The 26,533-nt window shown below is 37.4% G+C and overlaps 3 protein-coding genes across 9 annotated transcripts in view; all 3 read left to right on the top strand.

Annotated features, from left to right (window-relative positions):
• LOC116332346 (butyrophilin subfamily 3 member A2-like) overlaps positions 1–4,393 on the top strand; it is a 29,255-nt gene extending 24,862 nt beyond the window's left edge. The window contains exon 11 of one of the 2 annotated variants that reach the window (XR_005608336.1): positions 2,892–4,390. Coding sequence is in view for 1 of the 2 variants with exons in the window: in XM_039598720.1 (XP_039454654.1) it covers positions 2,892–3,556 (665 nt within the window). In the remaining variant the exon portion in view is untranslated. Of the gene's footprint in view, positions 1–2,891 lie in introns of both variants that reach the window. The other variant, XM_039598720.1, reaches the window with a different exon arrangement.
• Positions 4,394–6,154: 1,761 nt separating this feature from the next.
• LOC120438966 (putative selection and upkeep of intraepithelial T-cells protein 1 homolog) lies at positions 6,155–15,802 on the top strand. 4 transcript variants are annotated; one of them, XM_039609579.1, is made up of 7 exons: positions 6,155–6,291; positions 7,479–7,589; positions 8,130–8,480; positions 11,508–11,721; positions 12,064–12,128; positions 12,293–12,409; positions 13,641–15,802. In XM_039609579.1, exons 3-7 carry the CDS (start codon positions 8,309–8,311, stop codon positions 14,327–14,329), a joined length of 1,257 nt encoding a protein of 418 aa, XP_039465513.1. In that variant the 5' UTR covers positions 6,155–6,291; positions 7,479–7,589; positions 8,130–8,308; the 3' UTR covers positions 14,330–15,802. The 4 variants fall into 4 exon arrangements, 3 of the variants coding, with proteins under 3 accessions (XP_039465513.1, XP_039465512.1, XP_039465514.1); XR_005612282.1 differs by lacking the exon at positions 7,479–7,589 and having other exon boundaries at positions 12,277–12,409; XM_039609578.1 differs by lacking the exon at positions 7,479–7,589.
• Positions 15,803–19,702: 3,900 nt separating this feature from the next.
• On the top strand, positions 19,703–25,329 carry LOC116332345 (Fc receptor-like protein 5). 3 transcript variants are annotated; one of them, XM_039608187.1, is made up of 6 exons: positions 19,703–19,794; positions 19,986–20,252; positions 20,386–20,631; positions 20,894–21,049; positions 23,949–24,051; positions 24,552–25,329. In XM_039608187.1, exons 1-5 carry the CDS (start codon positions 19,764–19,766, stop codon positions 24,008–24,010), a joined length of 762 nt encoding a protein of 253 aa, XP_039464121.1. In that variant the 5' UTR covers positions 19,703–19,763; the 3' UTR covers positions 24,011–24,051; positions 24,552–25,329. The 3 variants fall into 3 exon arrangements, with proteins under 3 accessions (XP_039464121.1, XP_039464122.1, XP_031611117.2); XM_039608188.1 differs by having other exon boundaries at positions 23,952–25,329; XM_031755257.2 differs by having other exon boundaries at positions 23,949–25,329.
• Positions 25,330–26,533: the final 1,204 nt, after the last annotated feature.

Below are 26,533 nucleotides of genomic sequence, written 5' to 3'. Positions count from 1 at the left end.
GTGTTTTCTTTGAAAGTAAAATTTCAGCCCACACCAATATATCAACAGCAGTGATCACAAAATGGTGTATAACTGAACACAGTAGTGAGATCTTTAACCAGGTCTTCCCATTAACACCTGACCTGTCCAGAGGTTCAGTCAATGAGCTCATCAATAGCTTCAATGCTAAAATGTTAAATGTAATGGACACTATTGCTCCCATTAAGGTGAAGGTTATCTCTGGAAGGAAAAAGTCTCCATGGAGAAACTCCACACTGGTGAAAAATGAAAAAAGAGAGTGTAGGAAAGCTGAGTGCAGATGGAGAAAAACAAACCTCCAGGTTCATTATGACATCTATCAAGAGAAACTTCACAATTATGATTTGTGGGGCGATCGTGGCTCAAAAAGTTGGGAGTTCGGAAGGTTGCCGGTTCGAGTCCCGGCTTGGACAGTCTCGGTCGTTGTGTCCTTGGGCAAGACACTTCACCCGTTGCCTACTGGTGGTGGCCAGAGGGCCCGGTGGCGTCAGTGTTCGGCAGCCTCACCTCTGTCAGTGCGCCCCAGGGTGGCTGTGGCTACATGTAGCTTGCCATCACCAGTGTGTGAATGGGTGGGTGACTGGATGTGTAAAGCGCTTTGGGGTCCTTAGGGACTAGTAAAGCTCTATACAAATACAGGCCATTTACAACTGAGGAGTGCAAGGAGGTCCTACTTCTCTGACATTATCACCAAAAACAGTCATAATGCTTGGGTCTTATTTTCTACAGTTGACAGGCTAACAAACCCTCCTGTGTCAGTGGCAGATGAACTTCATTCGACCATGGCCTGTAATGACTTTGCCAAATTTTTCACAGAAAAAATCCAAAAGATTAGACAAGCAATTGGTACATCAACAGCAGATTCAGGATATGTACTGTGTCCACCGAAAAACTGTTTAAACACCATGAAACAGTTTCACCCTATTAACAGCAAAGACCTGGAGGACATCTTAGGTCAACTGAACTCCTCCTCTTGCTGTTTAGATGTCCTGCCAACAAGTTTTTTCAAAAACGTCTCAAAGACTTTGGAGTCAGACCTGTTACAGATCGTCAACTTTTCTTTAATTTCAGGTGTGTTTCCAGAACCACTAAAAACTGCTGTAATCAAACCTATACTGAAAAAGGACAATCTTGACAAGAAACAAATGAATAACTACAGGCCGATCTCAAATCTGCTATTTTTAAGTAAGATCATTGAAAAAGCAGTTTCTCAACAGCTCAATTACTTCTTAAAACAGAATAACTGCTATGATGCCTTCCAGTCAGGTTTTAGACAGAACCACAGCACTGAAACCGCTCTGACCAAAGTGTTTAATGACATATGTCTGAACACAGACAGTGGAAGAATGTCAGTCTTAGTTTTACTAGATCTCAGTGCAGCATTTGATACAGTTGACCACAACATATTACTCAAACGACTGGAGAACTGGGCAGGTCTTTCAGGAACTGTGCTAAACTGGTTCAAAACATACTTAGAAAACAGGAAATACTTTGTATCAATAGGTAACTTCACATCTGAGCAGACAAGTATCACATGTGGAGTTCCCCAAGGTTCCATCTTGGGACCCCTTCTGTTTAACATTTACATGCTCCCACTGGCACAGATTATAAAGAACAACAAAATAAACTATCATAGCTACGCAGATGACACACAAATATATATCATAATGTCACCAGGAGACCGAGGCCCTGTACAGGCTCTTGGTAAATGCATTGAGGAAATTAATGACTGGTTGTGCCACAATTTTCTCCAGCTAAACAAACATAAAACTGAGGTAATAGTCTTTGGTGCCAAAGAAAAACGATTACAGGTCACCAGAGAACTTCAATCTATACAGCTAAAAACCACAAACCAGGCGAGAAATTTGGGTGTAGTGATGGATGCAGACCTAAACTTAGAAAAACACATTAAGACAATAACAAAATCAGCTTACTATCACCTCAAGAATATTTCAAGGATAAAAGATCTGATGTCTGAACAGGACCTGGAAAAACTAGTCCATGCATTCATCTTTACTAGGCTTGATTACTGTAACAGCATCTTTACAGGTCTACCTAAAAAATCATTCAGACAACTACAGCTCATTCAGAACTCTGCTGCTCGAGTCCTCACTAAGACCAAAAAAGTGGACCACATCAGTCCAGCTCTGAGGTCTTTACACTGGCTGCCTGTCCGTCAGACGATAGACTTTAAAGTTCTGATGCTGGTCTATAAAGCTCTGAATGGTTTAGGACCAAAATACATCAGTGACCTCCTGACCCAGTATGAACCTTCCAGATCCCTCAGGTCATCTGGATCCAGTCTTTTATCAGTTCCCAGAGTCAGAACCAGACACGGAGAAGCTGCATTCAGCTTTTATGCTCCTTATATCTGGAACAAACTCCCAGAAAGCCTCAGATCAGCGGAAACACTCAGTTTATTTAAATCCAGGTTGAAGACTCACTTATTCTCAGCTGCTTTTGAATAAAACACCAAATCCACACTTTTAAGCTTAAATTTCAAAACTTACATTTTAACTACTGATTTTATCTACTGTTCTGATTTTACCTACTGTTCTAATTTTTGATTTTATATACTGTTTTGTTTGTTTGTTTGTTTGTTTGAATCAATTTTAAATCATGCTTTTTATTTGTTTTTGTTTTTAATGTCTCTGTAAAGCACTTTGAATCACCTTGTTGTTGAATTGTGCTATATAAATAAACTTGCCTTGCCTTGCCTTGCCTTAAATTTTTTGCTTCACAGCTAAAGTCACTTTAAAATTATGTCTTATTTTACAAAAATACTTTGTGTTGCTTTTACTTTCCCTTCTTGTTAATCCGTAAATTAATGTCACATTATTAATGACACACATTTTTTTTTTCTGTCTGCACAGCCCAAAAAAAGGAGAGTCTTCACAGGAAGTCATCAGACCAAAGAAAGAATAGCAGCACTGACAATATGTTAAACAGTTTCACTGAGCAGCTAAAAGAAAGAATGGCTGAACTCAAGTCAGAGCTTCAGGAGAAAGAAGAGATCATTCGCCAGCTACAAAGAAATTATCAGCCGTCTCATGCTGTTGCTACACAGCATGACCAACCAATTTGGGGCCTTGTCACATCCAAACCAGACATCCCAAAAAAACCTTTCTATCATTATTCTGACCTTGACTCCAAAGCCAGTTACTGTGATGATGACTATAATCCAAAATCCACAGCTTCAACCAAAACTTACCCTCCAAAATCTGGCAGCTTACACCACAAAGGTTCAAATTTAGGAGTCAAGAGGCAAAACAGCAATCCAGCACCAGGCCAACCAATCCAAAGAAAACATCGCAACAGAAGTAGTCCAGCTATTATGTCTTTAGAGTTACCTAGCCTATCTTTAACCAGCAATGCAGAGACAATGCTGGACCACATTAGCAGCTCAAAGAGTGAGGCCGAAGCCCTGCTAGATCAAAATGCATTCTCGCCACTGCACAGAAGTTATTCAGGAGGTTCTCATTTAGCTTGCAATAATAACTGCTTTCATGCACTGGAAGATTTAACTGAAGAGTCATGAGCTGCCAATTCACAAAAGGAGAACAAAAACTGGAAAACTTTCAGTTAACATCTACTAATGACTGCATCTTAGCCACATGTTTTACAAGCTTGGTTTCAGAAACTAGAAGATATCAACTTTGAAATTACTTTGGTCTTATAGTTCTTCTTTTACAAGATTTTCATCTGGTGGTGCTATGGGGAAAAATCCATGTAAAGCGTGGCTGGCATGCTGATGGATAACACTTAGACAGACATTCATGAACCAACTGTTTTAAATACCTATTAATTCCTATTTGCTTTTTGTATTTTTGTTTATGGATGGTTAAATTTTTTACACCAACAGTTATTTAAAAGGTGAGAGCTGAAAATTAAGTCTTGGGTTTTAAGCTAATGAGCATTAAACATAGACTATTTGAATGAATTAGATTTGGATGTATTATATAACCAAAATATTTTTTTTTTTTGTGTGTGTATATTGATGTTTTATTGAATCTTAGTATCTTTCTTTTGATTTCTGTTTTACTGTAATGTAAATGTTGCTTTATGTTACCATAACATTTGATGTCAAAGGTTGTATTGAGGGTTTACATTATTTAAAACTGCTTTGTAATACAAATTTAAAATGTTCTATTTGGCTTAATGTTTCAGGTTTCAAAAGCTAAATACTTAATGAAATATTTGTATGTGTTATATAAACAAAAATGATCATTTTCTCAAGCTTATGCTTTGTATGTCTTCCACACTCAAGTTCATTGTTTATTTCTTCAGACAATATTAGTCTGAAACCTGAAAGAAAATAAAGTGTGAACACTACTGAAGTACAGGAAACCTCCAAAATTCACAGGGATTACATTCATAGAGCACCTGCAAATTGTGAAAAACTGAAAAAAATGCCAATTTTTTATAGTTCAATCCCTAAATGTGTATTTGGGTGGCATCTTTGGGCTTTAATAGGGGAAAAGAACATGAAAGCATTCAGTGCAACACTTAAAATGCTGAACTGCATCTGCCAGAGATGCAACAACATGTTGCGCTGTGCAGCTGAAAAGCCATATCAGAATCAGAGAAAGTTCATTAATCCCAGAGGGAAATTGAGCATGTGAAAATGATCCAGAAATACCACCTTCTCTGGGCAGGTTAGACATTTCCTGAATATAAGTAGCCAATGAAGTGCGATACTCTGACTTCAAACATGAATTAATTTGATGCTATGTGAAGAAAGTTTCTGTCACTACTCAGTTACTCACTTACATGCATACACGTGAGCACACACACAGTTCTTGCACAGTTTAAGAGTTTGTTGGATTTTCTAATCTTTATATTTTGACATACCTGTTAACAGTTGAGATGATTTTTAAGTTCTACTGAATCTTTATAGTTAAGAGCAATTTGAAAGGTAAAAAGAATAATACATTTAATATTCATCTGTTTTTCCTCATCTTATTTGGCATAAATTAATTGTTTGTTTGTTTTAATGTGAAACTGAGGAACATTTAAATGATTACCTTAAGACAGAATAAAGAAGAAGAGCACCCTCTTGTGGCGGAACTGAAACATTCCACTGTAAATGACGCTGTCAAACTCGTGACTGATGTTATTAATCTAATCATGTTCTTGCCTGCCTTCTCCGAGCCAACCAGGCTCTTCTTTCCTTGCTTTAGTTCTTAATGTTCTTCTGTCATTCTGCCTTTCATTCTCCAATTCGTGCAACAAGCATCCTCCCCATCTCTGTTTTACCCTGGACCCATCCGAGCTGCAATCCTCATCTTCACTCCCATGTAGAGTCTGGAGATCCTGTCCTAAATCATATCACCACTGGAATTATTTCTGTTATGATGGGTCGTTGGAGTCAAATTACCAAATAGCTTAATATAGTTCAGTATCTGAAAACATTGTTAAGTGTTAAGTTTTTCTATTGAAGTATTATTGCTGGATTGTCTAATTAAACGTAGAAAAAAAAGAATCAGTATATTTTAAGATAATTTTTAATCAGATACTGATTTTTCAGGTAGCAGTCACATCACCTTTGATGGCATGTCTCAAAATATTCTAGCCTGTTAGAATAAATGATAGAATTCTCGCTGTGCAGTGTAGTCAGGGTTACACAAAAAGTCTTCTAATAATTAATGAAAGAAAAAAAATCCAACACTGATCTGTCAGGGAAAGCTTGTCTAGTACTATCATAGTTATGATAAATCTGTATTTTCTCCTTTTTGTAGCTGAGGTCTTTTAATTATTATTTGTGAACCTGCTACATTAAATATTCATAAATATTCATGTGTATGTGTTTTAATTAGCTCATCTCAGGAAATGCCGCTCTAAATAGAAGAGTGGAACCACCACCCACCCACTTGACTTGCAAATTCAATATTGTGGACCTCCAGCCATCCTTTAAACTTCTTGGAGTTCAAGTTAGTGTTTAGTTTTTTTTGTTTTGTTGTTGTTGTTGTTGTATTTTACAGGGAAGTTAGAGCTGGTGTTGGCGTGTCATGTGTAAGCGAATGAGAAGTAAAAGTGTAGCAATCTTTAACGCACCACCCATAGCACACACCCAAGCCCAGGTCCAAAGTCTGAAGTTGACAATTCATTTCTCATTCAGTGTGACTGTTTTCGAAAGGCTGATCTTAAAGGGTCGCTTGTGTCTGAGGAGAGGATGATTACTTTCGAAACATTTAACTGGTTTTATTAATAACTGTGTAATGATGATGTATCATCGTCTTTTCGTGATTGCCGGTCTGTTGTCAGCTTATATAGGTAAGAAAGAGAGCTGGGTTGCTTTAAATTAACGTTGCGCATGTCAAAGTTAAATTACAGTTATTCAAATGGAAACGTGACTTGAGAAATACATTAAGCGTTTCTCTGAAAGACAAAATTAATAGAACAGTTGACTGCAAAATGCTTTTTTTCTGCTGTTGGCAGAATAAGAATCATAGGAGCCAATCGATAAAACAACAAGCATGCGTTTCAGGATTTCTTTAAATGTCCTTATTTCTTTTTTTCTTTTTCTTTTTTTAACCGGAAAAGCCTGTTAAAGCCGGTATAGCACATCACGAGGATGTTTCAATGTATGTACTGTGGAAATACAAGCAGTACTGCTACTGTTTATCTTCCACTACTATGAGAGTGTTTATATAAACTGGATCACCTGATGCTACCTTTTGTAAGTCATGCCGCACCAATTAGCTGGAAAACAGTTCTTACTTCAAATGTCCGATCAAAACGTTGTTAATAAAATTTGTGGATTATATTTCTGACACTTAGAAGAAGAGCAGAAAAAGTTCCTCTTGGGTGTTATAGATGGGATTTTATATCATGTATGCATACAGTAACAGGAATGTATGATTACGGCAAAAAAGGAAAAAAAAAGAAAAACGTGTATTTATATGTAACCCCAAGTATAATTCATCTGCATGCATGAACTGAATGAAATGTAAAATTTTAACTGTGTATCAGTTTAAAGTTCCTGAATTTACTTTTCTTTCTCATTTTTAAACAGTTTAAACATCAGCAGGTTGTCTTAACCACGTCTGCATGCCTTAATGCACTAATTTGTCGCCATGTGATTCGTGTGAATAGATATTTGCATTATCATGCAGTTGAACAGGTGTACCTAAAAATTTTCTGAGTCCTAACAAAGTGTGGAACATAGAGTATGTTTGTGTGAGACAGTGTGGGACATCTTCATGTAAAAACTATACATCTTGCAGGTTTGGGGACTTCCCCAGCTTGCCTCATGAACTATTCCTTTCCTTTTCTGTCAAGAAGTGGAAAGGTGTTGTTCACTGATGTGCACCCCTAGTTCAACCTGTGTTTTTTATCGGTGAACAATATCTTAATCATCCTAAACCAATCAGGAACACTGTGCAAACTTCACCACATGGACTCGTCCCAATGATTGTACCATTAACCAAATACTATGCATTTCGTGTGAACCCCAACAGAATTATCAGTGCATATCAAAAGTTTATGAGGATATCGATGAGAAATGCATTCGAGTGACTAAGCCTCCAATGTACTTTCATCACAGAAAACTACAGCTGCAATTCATGCAGGTGAGAAGATCATTAGAAATGCAGCTGATTGTAGCGTTTAAAGTGCTATGAAAAAAAAACAGCCTTGCCAGTCTTGGTGCTTTTTTTCGGTTGGGCTCTTATTAGGGTGGTAATTTTCAAATATTACATAAATTAACTTCAATTTCAGGAGCCTTGAGGAGTCAAAAAGAATTTTCAAAATTTTTAAAAAAGTGTTTTTCTCCTGTTGAAGTCAAAGGTTTACCTCTATCTTTGCTGTCACAGATTTATGCCCTTACAGATTTAATGTGGGGATAAAAATATATAGGTTATACTTCATTTTCTCTGTAATGTAATTGTAATCCTACTGGTCAATACGCAGAGTATTGACCAGTATTTTAAAAAGACTGGTAAATTGCAGAGTTTGACTTGTAGCTCTGGGCTCTCTTCACCTATAACACATAGAATAATCTAAAGGAGGATGGAGGTATTCGATACATCCTAGTAAAGTTTTACACACATTGCACACAGCTTTATTAGTATAAATATGGTTGATTATTCCTCTTGTGGGTTTTTTTCTAGGTGGATCCTCTGCTCAGGATCAGCCACTGCAGGTTCTTGCCTTTGCTGGTGGAGATGTTATTCTACCGTGCAGTTTTAATATCTCTGACAAGGAAGACTTTCCGACTGTTGAGTGGTCCAAGGAAGGCTTGAAGCCAGATGTTGTCTTCTTGTACCGGGATGGTTGTGAGGCCTACGAGATGAAGAATCCAGCCTTTGAGTACAGGACAAGCCTCATCGTGAAAGAGCTGAAAGATGGAAACATTTCATTACGGATCTCCAATGTGCAGGTTTCTGATACTGGAAAGTACAAATGCCTGATATTCCAGAAAAATGCCATCAGGAAGGTTACAAAAGTAGAGCTGGTTGTGGGTATGTCTACTAATGTTCATTTCCACATTGGTAATTTGGCTGTGAACTGTGTGGTCCACCAGCCTGAGAGTTGAATTCTTGCCCATTTATTATATGTATATTAGAGTCAGAGCTCTTAGCAGCATGTAGTTTAATTATGAAGTAAAGCTATGCACCAAGTCTTATAATAGAGGATGTGTAAGGCTATAAAAGACCCTATTTTGTAACTTACCTGTACTACATTTTTAGTTGATGCTGGGTTAGGGTTTAGATAAATTTAGCTATTTTATTGTTTTCATTTTAATACTATCGTTATACTCTGCATGTTAAAAAGCAAACAAAGAGTATTATATTAGCAGTTAATGTGGAAATCAGAGGCATTAGGTGTGGAGGACAGTCATAAACTATATTCAGAATCACCTTGTTCTTTTGGTTAATTAGTACATGCATATGTCGCATTTGATCTTAATGGGCAACAAAATATTATCTTGTTCTAAGTCATTTTTTAAGCTTAAAGTACAGCAACAGATTCATATCTTCTACCAAGCCTCTGAGTTCAAAGTATAGATATAGATCTGACTATATGGTCAGGTGTGGCATCGCAGAGAGAACTGGTTTGTTATTAACCTCATGACAATTACCCACCAGTGAATTGGTCTGCAAAAACATATGCAGTATTCCCCCACCTTGTTTAATCTTTGCCAGTGTTGAATGAAGTGTTTCCTCAATGACTAAAAATGTCAACACAACGAAAACCATGATAATACCTCTAACATGTTTAACAGTTGAATTTTGGTCTTGCTGTACAAAAAGTTACACTTTTGTCTCAAGTGTTATGAAACATCCAAGTATTTTGTTACTTGAATTTTAAATTAAAACGTGCGTGCTGACCTTTAAACAGCACCAGCCTTATGTAGTGTTTAGTCTTAAAGATGGGCATATAACCAGCTATATTTAGTCTCTTGCTGTTGCTTTTTACTACTTGACAGAATTGCATATTTTATGATATGAGTGATATTTGATAAATATCGGATCTAATGTCCTGCGAAAGTTGGCATAATTAAAGATCTGTTCACTCAAAATACATTTCCTTTCCACAGAGGAACAGAATTTGTTTTTTCAGATGAAGGGACACCTTGACAAACCACAGTCATCTACTTTAGCTTGACTCCATGTAGCTTTTGAAAAAAAAAGTAGTTTACTTAATGAAAAGCACAGCTTCTTAAAATTATTGTACGGTTAAAGACCCTTTCAACAATAATAATCTTGAGACAACTGTTACTGTCACATTACAGCCACAAACATGAATCAATTTTATTGGAATTCCACGTGAAAGACCAATACAAAGTGGTGTACACGTGAGAAGTGGAACGAAAATCATACATGATTCCAAACATTTTTTACAAATAAATAACTGCAAAGTGGGGTGTGTGTAATTATTCAGCCCCCTTTGGTCTGAGTGCAGTCAGTTGCCCATAGACATTGCCTGATGAGTGCTAATGACTAAATAGAGTGCACCTGTGTGTAATATAATGTCAGTACAAATACAGCTGCTCTGTGACGGCCTCAGAGGTTGTCTAAAAGAATATTGGGAGCAACAACACCATGAAGTCCAAAGAACACACCAGACAGGTCAGGGATAAAGTTATTGAGAAATTTAAAGCAGGCTTAGGCTACAAAAGATTTCCCAAGCCTTGAACATCCCACGGAGCACTGTTCAAGCGATCATTCAGAAATGGAAGGAGTATGGCACAACTGTAAACCTACCAAGACAAGGCCGTCCACCTAAACTCACAGGCCGAACAAGGAGAGCGCTGATCAGAAATGCAGCCAAGAGGCCCATGGTGACTCTGGACGAGCTGCAGAGATCTACAGCTCAGGTGGGGAATCTGTCCATAGGACAACTATTAGTCATGCACTGCACAAAGTTGGCCTTTATGGAAGAGTGGCAAGAAGAAAGCCATTGTTAACAGAAAACCATAAGAAGTCCCGTTTGCAGTTTGCCACAAGCCATGTGGGGGGACACAGCAAACATGTGGAAGAAGGTGCTCTGGTCAGATGAGACCAAAAATGGAACTTTTGGCCAAAATGCAAAACGCTATGTGTGGTGGAAAACTAACACTGCACATCACTCTGAACACACCATCCCCACTGTCAAATATGGTGGTGGCAGCATCATGCTCTGGGGTGCTTCTCTTCAGCAGGGACAGGGAAGCTGGTCAAAGTTGATGGGAAGATGGATGGAGCCAAATACAGGGCAATCTTGAAGAAAACCTCTTGGAGTCTGCAAAGACTTGAGACTGGGGCGGAGGTTCACCTTCCAGCAGGACAACGACCCTAAACATAAAGCCAGGGCAACAATGGAATGGTTTAAAACAAAACATATCCATGTGTTAGAATGGCCCAGTCAAAGTCCAGATCTAAATCCAATCGAGAATCTGTGGCAAGATCTGAAAACTGCTGTTCACAAACGCTGTCCATCTAATCTGACTGAGCTGGAGCTGTTTTGCAAAGAAGAATGGGCAAGATTCAGTCTCTAGATGTGCAAAGCTGGTAGAGACATACCCTAAAAGACTGGCAGCTGTAATTGCAGCAAAAGGTGGTTCTACAAAGTATTGACTCAGGGAGCTGAATAATTACGCACACCCCACTTTTCAGTTATTTATTTGTAAAAAATGTTTGGAATCATGTATGATTTTCGTTCCACTTCTCACATGTGCACCACTTTGTATTGGTCTTTCAGGTGGAATTCCAATAAAATTGATTCATGTTTGTGGCTGTAATGTGACAAAATGTGGAAAAGTTCAAGGGGGCCGAATACTTTTGCAAGCCACTGTAAATAATTAAATTGAATTGTTTAACAGCAATTTCTATGGAGGTATGTGTCACTTAGAGTGCCTTTTATTCTTCTTCAGAAGGCAAGAGTTCTATAAAAAGATTTAGGATTAGACATCATATATTTTAGTATAAAAACAAGAGTAGCACAAGTAAGAAATTAGGATACATGTGTGGCAGATATATAAATCTGTTTTTGTTGTTTTTTTTCAGTGGCTGTTTCGGAGCCAAAGCTTTCGGTGATTTCAGTGGAGGGCGGTGACATAGCTCTGCATTGCGAAGCAAACTGCTGGCGGCCAGAGCCTCAGATAACATTTCTTGATGACAAAGGAAAAAAGATCTCTGAGGAAAATCCAAAAAGAGAACAAGATGCCCGTGGATGTTTCACTGTGACACGAAGAGCCACTCTGCAAAGAGCTACCAGCAGGTTATAAATATATACTTATACTTTCTAAAACATTTATAAAGTGGTTTAGAAATGAGGAAACAAAATATTCATCTTGGCATTAAATGTTTTACAGTACTCTGCAAAACATTTGAACCTCTCTTTTTCTATTCTGCCAGCAAGATGGTAAAACACAGCTTAAAAAAATAATTCTTTTGCATGACAGTTCACACAATGAAAAGGTCACGGTCCACGAGGACACTTTTTCCCATATAAATAAAGACTGGCTCAAGACTTTGGCACAATACTACAGATGATGTTTTTACTAACCACCTAACTGTAAAATGAGCTTTTTACTAATATAACACTAATGATGTCATTTAGTGTCACCTGCAGAGTTCATCAACCAGAGTTTAACCAGACAAGGGAAACAACGATCCTCATACCAGGTATGCAGGAACTTCACTGTCACATGTGTACATCCAAACACCTAAAATCATGTTTTATTTGCATTTTTCATCCATGTGAGGTTTATGTTTATGTTTTAGGGTATTTTATATTTTCAAAATATTCCAAGTTATTTATAAAACCGCACAGTGTTATGTCATTTTAGCTTGCTGTATGAAATCTGATCTTCAAATTGTTGCCATCACCATTGGAGGAACAGCTGGGTTTCTCTTAGCTGCAGCTGGACTGATTGCTCTTTTGTTTAAGCCATGTGGCAAATTTGGTAAGTAACAGTTCTCAACTAAAAGACGAAAACAAAAACAGTGCTACAAAAAGGCAAGCCATGGAGCCATATACTTTTATATATATATTGAGGAGCTTTGACATATTTTATAGTGAGGTATGTCCAGTGATCAGTAATCAGTATTGGGAAGTGCACACACTGATTCTTAATAACATTATGACCACTGATTTTGTCTTCATCATAGCACCTGTTAGTGGGTGGGAAACATTATGGAGCAAGTGATCATTTTGCCCTCAGAGTTGATGTTAGAATCAGAGAAAATTGGCAAGTCTAAGAAATTGTAATTGTTAGGCTTGTCAGAGTATTTCCAAAACTGCAGACCTTGCGCGGTGTTTCTAGTCTAGAGTGGTCAAAATCTATGAAAAATGGTCCAGGAAAGGAACAGTGGTGAACCAGCAACACGATCATAGGTGGCCAAGGTTCACTAATTGTTGTGGGAAACACGGGCTCGTCCGTCTGGTCCAATCCAACAGACACACTACTGTAGTTCAAATTGCAAAATAAGTTAATGCCTGTTCTGATATAAAGGTGTCAGAATACACGGTGCATTGCAGTTGTATAAGGGGCTGCATAGCCAAAGACCAGTCAGGGTGGCAGTGCTGACCATTGTCCAACACTGAAAGCACCAACAGTGGACACATGAGCATCAGAACTGCACCTCAGAGCAATGGAAGAAATGTTCAGCTGGATGGCCAGCTGTGTTTGTGTTGCTTACCTGGGGAACACCTGGTATCAGGGAGAAGAGCAAGCTGTCAGAGGCAATGTGATGCTTTGGACAATGTTCTGTTGGGAAACCTTGGGTCCTGCCATCCATGTAGATGTTATTTCGATGTACCACCTGCCTAAGCATTCTTGTAGACAATCACCCTTTCATGTGCAAGGTGTTCCCTGATAACTGTGGAACCTTTCGGCAGGATAATGCACCCCTACCACAAAGCAAAAATGGCTCAGGAATGGTTTGAGGAGCCCAACAACAAATTTGAGGTGTTGACTTGCCCTTCAAATTCCCCAGATCTCATTCCAATCTGTTTGTCTGTTTGACGTACTGGACAAATAAGTCCTGGGAATTCCTTTCCCAAAACAGTGATTGGGAAAGTGTTTTCTGAAGTCATAAATAAAGTTAAAAGTAGGATAATTTTCTTATAGCTGTCTATACATTTTGGTTTCTTTCTACAACCATATTCAGCTGATTTGTTTTTAAATTTCACAGCTATTGTAAAGCAGCCAGTGACTAGGAAGTCATGGGATCGAAGTATAACATGTGAAAGTGACTTCCTACTAACAACTGATGACAACTTGGTAAATCGCCACTCTGGGCAGATGAGTGAGTTTCTTATGGACGATGAGACCATAAAAATACAGAACAACAAAGTTACTCACTACGACAGGACAACAATTGTTCGACGCCATTCCACAACCACAGGAGATGGAGATGTTCCAAAACCCTCACAATTATTCTTAAATCATAGCCCTGACATTAACAACGTCACCAGTGTGTACAATCCAAACCCATCTTCAGCTTCAACCAGCATTAACATTACAAAATCTGGCAACTTACCCAAAAGCAGGGGTTCGAAAATTGTTATCAAAAGACAAGACAGCTTTCCAGGACCTGGCCACATATCTCAAAGAAACCACCGTATGTACAGCAGTCCAAATATTTTACAACTACATTCACCAACATCCAACCCTTCTTCTGCTCTCAGTAGCCACCAGATGATCAACTCCAGTGTCTCACCCCATCGAAACACCCGCCTTCCTCAGCGTAGACACTCCTCAGTACTTCCACATTTAGCAGAATTTAATAAGCATCACAACCTCCTGAGAAATTTACCTGAAGGAGATGAACAGAAAAGTTTATTAAGAAATGAAAACAAAAGGAAACGCAAATTGTACTAGAATAATTGCACAGCAAGGTAATGCTCACTTGGTTCAAATGATTGAAACTCGTTAACTGAGCAATAGGAGCTGAAATTGAACACCAGTGACTGAAGCGTGGAGTAGGAGCTTGACAGTCAGCTGCAGTGTCTGCAGTGACGTAAGTGTTGCACTGGCTGTTGTGGTGCCTCAGTGTTGTTGGAAAAGGGGGGATCTTGGCATCACTGCTTAGATTGTTACCTCTAGATAAGAGTTCAAATAAGTAGTAGAAAAAATGGAATTTAAAAGAACTGAGCCAGCCCAGTGGGGTATTTCCAGAAAACTGAGCTAGTCCTACAGAATCAGAATCAGAATACTTTATTAATCACTAAGGAGAGTATGTAAGAGATACAGGTCTTTGAATTTTATTTTATTTTTTGCATTACCATTTGCAAAATCACACAGACCATGATGCTTTACCATGATTTGGGGGAAAAAACAAAATGTTCTGTGCTGAAATTAGCATGGATATAGTAGATCTTTTACAAGAACCTAAATCAAGTTAGCTCACTGGCTTCTTTTTTTTTTTTTTTAAATTATTATTGAATTATTGTATATAGCATTATGTATTCATGATGCTCATACATTAACCTTTTTGTTCTTTAATTAAAAATATTTCCAGGTTTTTGCATGAAAGTTTCTTTAATTGAAACTTTACATTTGCTAAACTTGGACAGTGACCTCTGTTTCAGTGGCTCATGTTAAAATGTTTGTGTCATCTATCATCTGTAATCCCAAATGATATCATTTTTGTTTGGTGATGTTTTTGCACAAGGGCATGCATTCATTTAACTTAAAGTAGTTTACAAATCTCTCAGCACAATGTCCCAACAAAGTCCTGTGTTCTAATATGATTTTCTCAAATATGTTTATAACTCTAAACTATATATATATATATATATATATATATGTATGTATGTGTGTATGTGTATAGTATTATATTATACTGGGATTTACTGCATTTGCAAGAATGTGTAAAAGTATACAAAAGCTTATGATGTCAACAGAACAACTGAAACTTGTCTTTTATTGTTTTGTTTGGGGTGTTAGGTTTTTAAGTTATATTTACATATCATTAATTAGTCTAGATTTTTTTTTAACTTTATTATGACTCTGAAAATACAGCTTACCATGGGTTTTTTGTTTTTGTTTTTTCTTTACACATTAATTTAATGATATTACTATAATTCTACCTGCTTAGAGTTTAAAGCTTAAAGATTTTGAATAGTTATAGGATATCTGTCATATTCAGATGACATCTATTCAGTGGGTGTTATTAGCAATAATTAGCCATAGATATGGGCCAGTAGGGGCCCTCTACTCCTGTATATGTAAAAACAAAAACATTATTTTTAAAATGTTATTTAGATTTTGCTATTGATTCAAATCTTGCAATTTGTTTTTGTGATAGGTAATGGTTTTTCTTTTAAAATGTTTCTGTGTGTGTTTGCAATAAATCTACATAACCCTACAACCAGAATTGTCAGTGATGTAATATAATGTAAAGTTTTCTGTGATGTAAATACTTTCAAGGTACAGTCATGGGGATAAAAAATCTCATACAGTACCATTTGATTACTATTAGTAATAATAATCTCATTATCTTTCGTATGTCACAAGCTGAAAAGTATCTTATTTATTTAATCTCCAAATGCATTTTTGAAGTAAGTTATCAGATCATAACATTAAGAAGCTGTCAGTTTGACACAGTGGATTTTTTTTCGGGGGGAATTTTCAAAGTATGAGGAAGTGCTGGCTGTCTTAGAGTTGTTATCAGTTAACTTTTTTCTCATTGGTGACTCATACAGCATTTTTTTTGTCATGCAAGCCATTTCACAGTTTTCACAGATCTTGTCACACGTGTGCAGCCTGATGGCACATTGAATCTTGACAGCATTTTATCTGCTCTCATATCAGGAAAAGGGAAAAAAGCCCATACATAAGCAATGAAAAAAGCAAAAATTAAGAAAATTTAAAAAAAAGATGTTTCACTAAATGGTGTACAATTCCTTTAAATGTCACCAGGTATAGCAAAAAAAATGTCCAATTACTTTAGGGTTGGAGAAAAGCTACAATACCATTTTGGCCACACTGTAGGAGTCATAAGAGCAGTGGCACTGTCATGTAAAATGTAAAACATAGCAGTGCAACTGCTGCTTTTTTTCTAACATAAACAGCAGCAGGTTCTGGCTTTTGCTGGTGGAGATGTTATGCTGCCATGCAGTTTCAAGATCCCGGACAGCACTTTGACTTTTGACCGTTGAGAGGCCCATGGAAGGTCTTCCTGTACGTTAAGATCCTGACTCAACATGACTCAAGGGGATTAGATTAAGCCATTGGTGTTTTTGGCCGCTCTACTGCCTACAGTCACTTAATATATTAGTGCAACGCAGGCTGCAGAACTCATGACAATGTTTTGATACAGACAGCTGTTCAAACTCATGGGTTGGGCAAATCATTTGGAAGTCTGAGGATTAAAACAATTTATTGAGAGAAAAACCCTAAACATCTTCTCAGAGAAATGGAGGAATTGTTTTTTATACAAGTCTTCATTGTTAACGGGGCAACACATTAACAGGTGAAACCCTATGACTCAACGAATCCCATTTCTTGTGACTGTTTAGCACTTTGTGAAATCAACAGTTCCAGCCATCATCTTTTTTTCCACTTACTGTATCCAGTTCTTATCCCAGTGGACAGGACACTGAGCTATCATAGTGCTAACACCATTAATAACTGTGGCCAATTTATAATCACCATTTAGCCTAATCCCATACAGGTCCATATCCCTAATCCCTAATCCCATACAGGTCTTTAGGTCTACAGGCTGGATAAAGACAGATTACTCACAGAGAACCCACCCAAACATGGGGAGAACATACAAATTCCTCTCAGAAAGGCTCTTGCTGGCTGGTGGATTTGAACTCACAACCTAATTTCTCTGAGGCAAAAGTAGTAACTAATTTTTGGCCAGTAAAAATGATAAAAATAAACAGCTAGCTGTTAGTAATGAGCTAATATTTCATGATGAAAAGAACATTTAGTCGCAGCTCCATTACACTTTATTGGCAAACCCAGAATCTGTTTAATGTGAATATAGAATGAAACCTGTGCGTTGATAAGATCAGAAGTAGCTAACCCTTCTGAGCTTGTGTGACGTTTGTCAACAAAGACTGAGTTCAGTCTGTGCACAGATGTGGTTGTAATTTGTGGGGACGTGGCCTCTCAGGTTGAACTGGTTTGTTTTTATGTGCTCATTACGTGCACTCACCAGCACTTTACAAACTGCACACAAGTCTCGTTCAGTTTTCACAGGTAGTTATGGTATAAATTATATGAAGATTAGAAAAAAAGTAAAAAACTAAACTGATTACATCTTTAAGTGAGGAATGAGATGATCTAACAACCTGACTTATTGGGTTTTATCTTATTTAATATAAAACAAAAAACAGTAAAAAATTTAACACTTTGGGTTTTAATCCTCAGGTTCACTATGAAATTTGAATCTTTACCTATCTGCCTTTTGATAGTCTGATTATCTCAAGACACCCAGAGTAAACTACATTTTGTTCAGTGGGTTGCACACAGCTTAATTTAATGTCTTACAGAGTAGTGGATCTCTTAGAGGACCAAAGGGAAGATTCATTAATGTAGTAAAGAAGGACATGCATTAAAGATTAAATGTGTGAAGTTTTTTTTCCCCAACACATCCTTGTGTTTTTATTTTTTTTCTTAGTAGCATATATATAAAAGCTGTATTGATGTATAAGGGGAACAAAAAATGAGGTTAGTCATTGTCTTCAATTAAAAAAAGATGGTAGATGGTAGGCTGAAAAGTGAAGGCATGCCGAGTGTTGAGCAGCCGGGTTTTCCCTCTGCCTCGGAAAGCTTAACATTTGTAGTGTCCTCCAACTACCACAGGATGGCAGACATGCACCTCTCCAAGAAGAATCACATGCTCAAAGAGACCACAGACCTCAAAGCGCTGTCACTGATTTGTCAATGTTATGGTTCATTCTTAATGCTCTCATACTGAATGCACGCCAAAGTATCAGATACTGAACCTCATTTTGACCCCAGTACATTCATGTAAATGTTAAAAAGTTCTGAGACACAAGCCCAGCACGAATGTGTGTGACTGGGTGAGTAAGACGGGTGAATAGATGTCCACTCAACAACATAGAAAGGTGATATACATGTCTATTTACCATTTACTTACTTCTCCACAATCACTAAATATCTCTATTTATATGGGGGCTTCTATTATTTAAAACTGCATTGTGCTAAATATCTGTTGTGTAACCAAAACGTTAATGTAGTGTTAAAATGTTAAATTAAGACCTGGAAGAAATAAAATATGAATTCTACTGAAGTTAAAAAAAAGCACTTCTCCAATTTCTTTATCAGTGGAAAAAAACTGTTTCAGTGCAAAAGGGTCGGCTGTTATGAAAGTGGTTAGCCATTTTAGTGAAAAGACATTAGCTGTGCTTGCTAGGCTAGCAACTGCTTGAGTGATTATTTGTTGTTTACTAATAGACCATCCAAGACGATGTTTGTGCATCTCACTAACAAGCATTAGTGACAACAGAGCATTCAACTTTTGGATACTTTTAGCTCAAAGAAAAGCCACAATGCTAAAACTGGTGCTTCAGAATGGTCACAATCAGCCCACAAATCAGCAGGTGATATTAACTCTTAGATCCACAAGTGACTGGACCCTACGTTCTTAAGTAAGTTAGTCAAACATTGCTGTTTTCTTGCCTTAGCTTCTGGCTGTATTCAATTGTGACAAACTACCTGTTTCGAGCTGTAATCGCTACACACGTACTGTTGACCTTACAACTTTACGACTTTTGTTTCTAGGCAACTTATGGTACCTATCTGAGGGTCATTTTTGAGCCACTTATGAAAGTTTCTGGTAGTAATACAAAAACATCAGGTATAACTGCAATAAAAAATAATAACTTTTCATTATGAAGATACTGAAAGAAAACAACCTCACCGGATCATTTTTGACCCACTTACACATTTAAGGGTTAAGGTGGCTGCTCGCATCTTTTAAAAAAAGATCAATTGGTGTATCAGAGATCACAAACAAGTAATGGATATCAAACCGGCATTTATATGCATCAAAACAGATAATAATGTTAATATATGCTTGCATTACTTGCATAGGCAACTTCTTGGGTTGTTTTATAGTTTGGTCTGCTTTCCCCGAAATAAAATCGATGCATTTAGTAAGCAGGTCAGTTGCATTAATCAAATCAATAGCATGCCATGATAACTTCTGATGAGCAAACACATTTCGATGTGTTTCCCCCAGCAGCTACCATCAAACAAAACAAGCACGCCTACCAAAATCTTCAGGAAGTGAGAGATCACCGTCTGTTTTTCTGTTAGTTGGTGGTGATACAGGATGCAGCTAACACCATTCTGCCTGATGCTGAGTGAGTACAAAATTCAACATTTAAAGACATTTTGGACAATTTTTTTCTTATAATCCCTCATTATCCCTGCTTACACTTTAATTTCTTAAACACTGCGTTTATTCGGTCCTTAATATCTTATTTTCATTCTGTTTGTTTTTTAATTTTTCACCCTTTTCTTGTCTCTTTCTTTCTCCCTTCCTTCCCCACAGCCTGTCTTCAGGTCAACCCTGACAGGTCTCAGTTCTTCAGGTATGACAACATCTCTTTGAGCTGTGGCGAACAGTTGAACAACACTGGTTGGAAAGTGAAGAGGAAAACGCTCGCGGGGGGGACCAGACCCTGCTCCTCTGGCTGGGGTTATGCCTCCTCGGGTTCGACTTGCATCATCGGACAAACCTACCCACCAGATAGCGGCGTGTACTGGTGTGAGTCTGTCAGTGGGGAGCAGAGCAATGTGGTCAACATTACCATTACTGGTATGAATAATACTATGTTAAGTTCTGCTATGCAATATTTACACTTAAAGTCACACTGATTAAGGCAGATCATTTAGAAACGAAGCAAAGGAAGCCTATAATGACAAATCTTGATTTTCTGCATTTTCCAAAGATCAGCCTGTGATTCTGGAGAGTCCTGCCCTCCCCGTGTCCGAGGGTGCCACTGTAACACTGCATTGTACACCTGAGACAAAGTCCTTCAACCAGTTTTTTGATTTCTATAAAGATGGCCACTGCATCAAAAGGAACTCCACAGGAGAAATCACCATTAAAAGCGTTTCTAAATCTGATGAAGGACTCTATAAATGCAGCATTTCAGGAGGTGAAGAATCACTAGGCAGCTGGCTGGCAGTTGATGGTGAGCAACAAAAATCCCATCACATACACAATGTTGAGCAATTTAAAAATAAAGCATTTTAAGAAAAAGGAAATTTAAAAAATGGCTGTTAGAGGAATTATATCTAAAAATTCAAAAATTTGCATATTTGTCTATGTGTTTTGTATACCTGCAAATGATGAAGAGAGAAAAACATTCTACCCCTGAAAAAGACACAATTTAAAGAAAACATGTCTTTAATAAAGCATTTAAATGTATAATTTCCATGTTCATCTCTTTACAGCTTCATCTCAGGATTTTCCTTCATCTACATCTGCAGCTGAACCGGCAGCTCCCTGCTCTTTTTCGGTCTTAAGACTAGTATTTCACCTGTTGGTGGGAACGCCTTACCTGGTGTCCACTGTTCTACTGGGGCTTATATACCGAGACAGGAGGAGAGGTAAAGTAAACCCAGCAAGAGTGTAAGGGGCATTTCTTATGGGTCATAACAACAACAACAACAACATGCGGTATCAGCTAGTAAACTATTTTCTGGAGGCTTTTGTTTTTTGTCAGTGACAATTTCTGTTAATCAAAACTGTTGCCTGAAAATAGAATGTTACATAAAACAGATATGTCATCTATAGTTGATTATTTTGTTGTCTTCATTTTTTGCATATTTGGCACAGTGACATGCTTCAAATCGTTAAGAAAATAATAGTCCAATGTATCCAAACCTGTTCATTTTAAGAATTCCCTTAAACAGAACCGTTGTGACAAAGTGAATCAGGCTAAAGATTACAAAAAGCAACAGATCATGCCACAATCTACAGGAACTCTTAAAAATCACAGTAATTGCATCCACCACCCTGGAAATGGTTACAAAGCTGTTTATAATGCTTTGAACTTGGAACATTATTTAACATTCCCAGCAGTGACTACCAAAATTACACTGCAAGCGAGGTCACAAAACACCATCTAAAGAACTGCAGCCTTCACGTGGTTCAGTAAAAGTCAGAATTCATGATTCAACAATAAGAGAATGGATAAAAACGGCATTCATGGGAAAATAAACCCATCCTCGGGATGAAAAAAACAAAAAAAACAAAAAAACAAAAACCAACAAACAAAATCCAATAGGGTCTTGTAATTTGTGATCACAGATGAGGACACTTTTTGATGGCCCTGATTTAGTATTTGGTGAAACAATACCTAATAAATCACTGTTGACCAAAAAGAACACTGTAAAAAAAAATTGTTGCGAAAACTCAAAAACTCAAGGCAACCGACTGCATTTACGTTTTTAGGTTCTGATGGATAACTTATAATTTCAAGTTTAGGAGAAAAGTTGCTTCAATTAATGTTTTTGTGTTTACAAGACTAATAACTGTGCTTTTTCTTAACTCATATTTTATTGTTTTACCAATGTAATTCCTAAAGTTTACACAACATATATTTTTTTGTTTTGCCAATCAATTTCCTAAACCAAACAAATATATGTTGTGTAAACTTTAGGAATTACATTGGTAAAACAATAAAATATGAGTTAAGAAAAAGCACAGTTATTAGTCTTGTAAACACAAAAACATTAATTGAAGCAACTTTTCTCCTAAACTTGAAATTATAAGTTATCCATCAGAACCTAAAAACGTAAATGCAGTCGGTTGCCTTGAGTTTTTGAGTTTTCGCAACAATTTTTTTTTACAGTGAAAGGCTCATCTCACATCTTGATGATCCCCAAAACTTTTGGCAAAATAATGTCTGGACTGACAAGACAAAACTTTTTGGAAGGTTTTCTCAGCTCACCTTTTCTCAGCATAAGAAGATCATCATGTCAACAGTCAAACAAGGTGGTGGTAGTGTGATAGTCTGGGACAACTTTGCTGCTTCAAGATCTGGACATCTTACCATAATTGATGGATCCATGAATTCTCCTCTCTACCAGAAGGCCCGGCCATCAGATGAAGCTTATATAGCTTATTCCACTCTTACTGCCAAGTAATTATAAGCTTTATACAGCAATTACTTTTTCACATGTGTAGGTTTTTTTCATTTTGCCATATCAACATTTTTTGATGATCTGAAACATTTAAGTGTGACAAATATCAATAAAAGAAAGAAAAACATTGAAAATGAATTACAAATCCTTTTTTTTTCACCGTACTGTACGTATAATTTGGCCACTAATTCAAATTCAATTCATAAAAGTCTTCATAAAAGTGGCTGTAGCGGTAGAGCTGGTCATCTACTGATTGGAAGGTTGGTGGTTCGATTCATGGCTTCCCCCAAGTCTGGATGCCAAGTATCCTCGGGCAAGATGCTAACCCCATGTTGTTCTCCGATGCATTCATCGGAGTGTGACTGTGTATGAATGTTAGATAGGCTAACAGCTTAGAAAAAGTGATTGGGTGAATGAATTAGTTGTATAAAGCACTTTGAGTGCTCAATTAGACTAGAAAAGCGCTATATAAGAACCAGTCTGTTTACGTTAATGCAGAATTTTAGAATTCATAAAAGGGAGATGTTTGGAAACTGTTTGGTTTTAGCGCTTACATCAAATAATCAAATCCTCCATGCCTAGCTGTGTAATGTCACCCTCCTTGTGTTGATATGATGGCAATGGGTAATACCCCTTCAAATCTGCTAACCTAATGCCATATTTGTAGTTTGCTCTACGATATATTGGCTATATATATGTGTGTGTGTGTTGGTGTGTGTGAGATTGGAAATAGAAATAAAGGAAAGTAGATATGTTCGTTTTCATATGTCAAATCTAATGTTTGTATTTTCGTTGTCACATTACACATATGTATTAATGATCGCCAGAGGGGTTTAACGTTCAAAGATTGGAAATTTTTATTTTCTGTCTGGCTTTATCATTTTACAGTATTAACTGAAGATGGAAGGCCTTCACAACATAATACTTGGTTATAAGAACTAATAATTTGGTTTCAAATGGTGCTACAAAAGTGTGAACTTGAGCTTTCATAATGAGACTTTATAAATCATTGGTTGATCTCACGGTGGTTATGTCCATTTTCTTATACTGTGCTCATGACCAATCCTATACATGTTATTGGTAGAAAACAGTCTGTTCTTTAGGTGCCACATTGTTATAAAGCAGCCATGTTTTTCTGATGAGCTGTGTTGTGATCACAGCTGCTGAGGTTATTGAGGTTTGCAGGTAAATTCCAAAGTTACAATGTGGTATTGCAGGTGACCTTTGACAGACAAGTTACTTCTAGAAAAATGAGGCAATCTTGATCTGATTAAAAACCTTGAACTGATGTTTGCTGATGACTGTTAAGACAAAAGCTACAAGAATTCATGTTGCCGTTCTGTTTGTTTTTTCTTCACAGCAGCTCAGATTGCTGCAAAGAGAACACACATGGATCATGTCATCATGGAAATAGTTGTTTAACCAAACGAGCTGATGAAAATGTACCACGGGGTGTCCTGAACGTGGGTATTAATTTTTCACCAGCTTTCAATTGACATTTGCCAGCATTTATCTGTCCAGGGCCAACGGGGACTGTAGTGTCATTCAAAAAAAAAGAGCTGAGGCCAGCATAAGTGGTCTGTTGGTAACACTTCTAGAAACTGACAACAGAGTCTTCTAATAACTAATTTTATTGTCTTGCTATATTCTGCCACAGTATTTCATGTTTTGCATTGTTTTTTGTGTGTGCAAGCCCATCACCATGTTGTTTACTTTGTTTATCAGGAAAACAGTGGTTACTATCTGAATATCGGGCTAATGTTTTAATACGACTTCATGTTCACTATCACTCGAGTATAAACCTTGGTTTTTATCTCAAAGGGTTTTTCCTGTCCTGATGCCACTGCGTGTGCCTGCTGCACAATCTTTCTTCATATCTTACAAGTTATAGCCCTCTCAACAGTATCTCAGGTCGACCCGATGTGGCGCTAATCGACTTTAATCATTTTCCATTAAAATCCAGGACCACTTAATGTGCGTGAGGTCATCATAGCAATGTGGACGAAAGACCCATGGCATGTGACGCAAACACCACAACAGGTTGAGGATGCTGAGGCGATGGTTCACCTGCTGCTCGATGTATGACACCGGGTCTTTGGGGACTATTGATGAGTTAGGCTCAGACAGAAAGGTTTGAATTCAGTTAACATCCACTCATTTGAATGGAATTTTTATCTGTTTGGAAAACCAAAATTGAATAACCGGAGTGCAAAACGATGCATACTTAATTTGCTTTTTTAGCATCTAGCTAAAACAAACCAATGGGTTAATAACCCTAGATGGGTCACCAGAGACCTGCTGAATGTTAGGAGATTAAAAACAGAAAGAGCAAGTGTGTGTGTGAGACCACATGGTGGTGTCAAAGAATTGTCTTAGTAATTCCTGTAATTAGTTGTTTTTTTGTTTAATTTTTGTTTTTGTTTTATTTGAAAACAGTGGTAAGGTTTTGAGTTAATATTTGATATGTTAGGTTCTTGTCAATAGTTTTTCATCTATTATGATCTTTTTGTACAGATTTAACAGATTTTTTTATTATTTTAGTTGAATTCTTAATTTCATAGCAAGAATAAATATATTTTAAAAATAAATACTTCATGTCTGGAGATGAAGAGATGCCTCTGATTCATTCTTGTGTTGTTGGTTCGTCCGGAGTGGTTCTTTTGTTTTTTGTAGACTCACTATCAAGGTTTTCACGACCACTTTCTCTGATCACATTATCAGTCCTGCCGAGTGACTTTTCTTAAAATCACAGAATTCTTAGGAGTGAATAAAGCGAATAAAGCCCATGTAAGTAAGCTATCCCGGGTTCTGTATTTCGTTGCTCAACAAAGGCTGTTCACATTGCTCAGTTCCTTCCTGTTGTGGTGTGGGAGGGGACAGTAGGAGAGCAGATAGAAGAAATATGAAGAGAAGCATAAAAGCAAAACTGGCCAGTTCTTTTATTGGCCACAGGTGGCTTTAGTCAAGTTTCCACTCAGTCATAAATCAGTAATAAGCAGTCAAGGTGTCAAGCATGCTGTGACATTTCTGTTGACATGGAGGCCATAGTAAAAGTCCCAGACATGTCTGCTATCTGCTATTTTTGACGTGTGACGCTTGACCTTTTGTGACAATTTTTCTCTTTTTTCATAAGAGCAAGAACGTTTGTTGGGCAAATATCAAACTGTTAGATTACAGAGGATGTGAAATGCATAATCGCTGTGTGTGAAAAGGAAGTGTAGGGGCCTTGAGCGTGTGCTATGCGAAGTGTTTGTGGTTTTATTTTCACCAGCTTTTGTACGGCTTTCTCTTGTTGTTTTTGTCCACACTTTCATCTCCGTACAGCATGGGCTTAAAACTTTACTCAAAATTAATAATATTTCTTTAAATTACAAACATGGAAATGCAATGATTATTGCTCCATCAGCTCTTTCAGCCAATGTGGGTCAGCTGTGGTTAATTGAGCGTATTCAGTCTAGGGGAGTGTAATTTCTGAGAAGACACAGGACACTGTGCCAGTTTAAAAACCCACAACACAAACAGCTCAGCAGTTATATTGAAAGCATGTGCAGTTTAAAATGGCAAAAACTATTTAAAAAAATAGAACAAAAAAACAGAAAAAAAATGGAAATGAGTATAAGTGCTTGTTTTGACAGGTAAACTTGAATGACCTATATTTAGTATTCTGCTGTGTGGCTGGAAAATCCTGTGGTTTGGTTTCTGAGTAAAGTTGCTCTCTGTTGTGTTCTGTGGTGGGAACACAATAGGACCTGTCTCAAACACTGAACTAGAGGTTTCTGACCCTGAATAAATATTGATGTCACTATTATGGAGTGTACTGCTGTGTAAATCATAGTGAATCTTCACATCGCAAATTATTTAAATATTGTCCAACATTTTGTACATAAGAAGGGAAAAAAAAGTGGAAATGGACAATGTCACAGGCTCACTGCCAACTGTTTGATT

This window comes from Oreochromis aureus, linkage group 3 (genome assembly GCF_013358895.1).
Source record: "Oreochromis aureus strain Israel breed Guangdong linkage group 3, ZZ_aureus, whole genome shotgun sequence".
Classification (NCBI taxonomy): Eukaryota; Metazoa; Chordata; class Actinopteri; order Cichliformes; family Cichlidae; genus Oreochromis; species Oreochromis aureus.
This window is presented reverse-complemented; position numbering and strand designations above follow the sequence as displayed.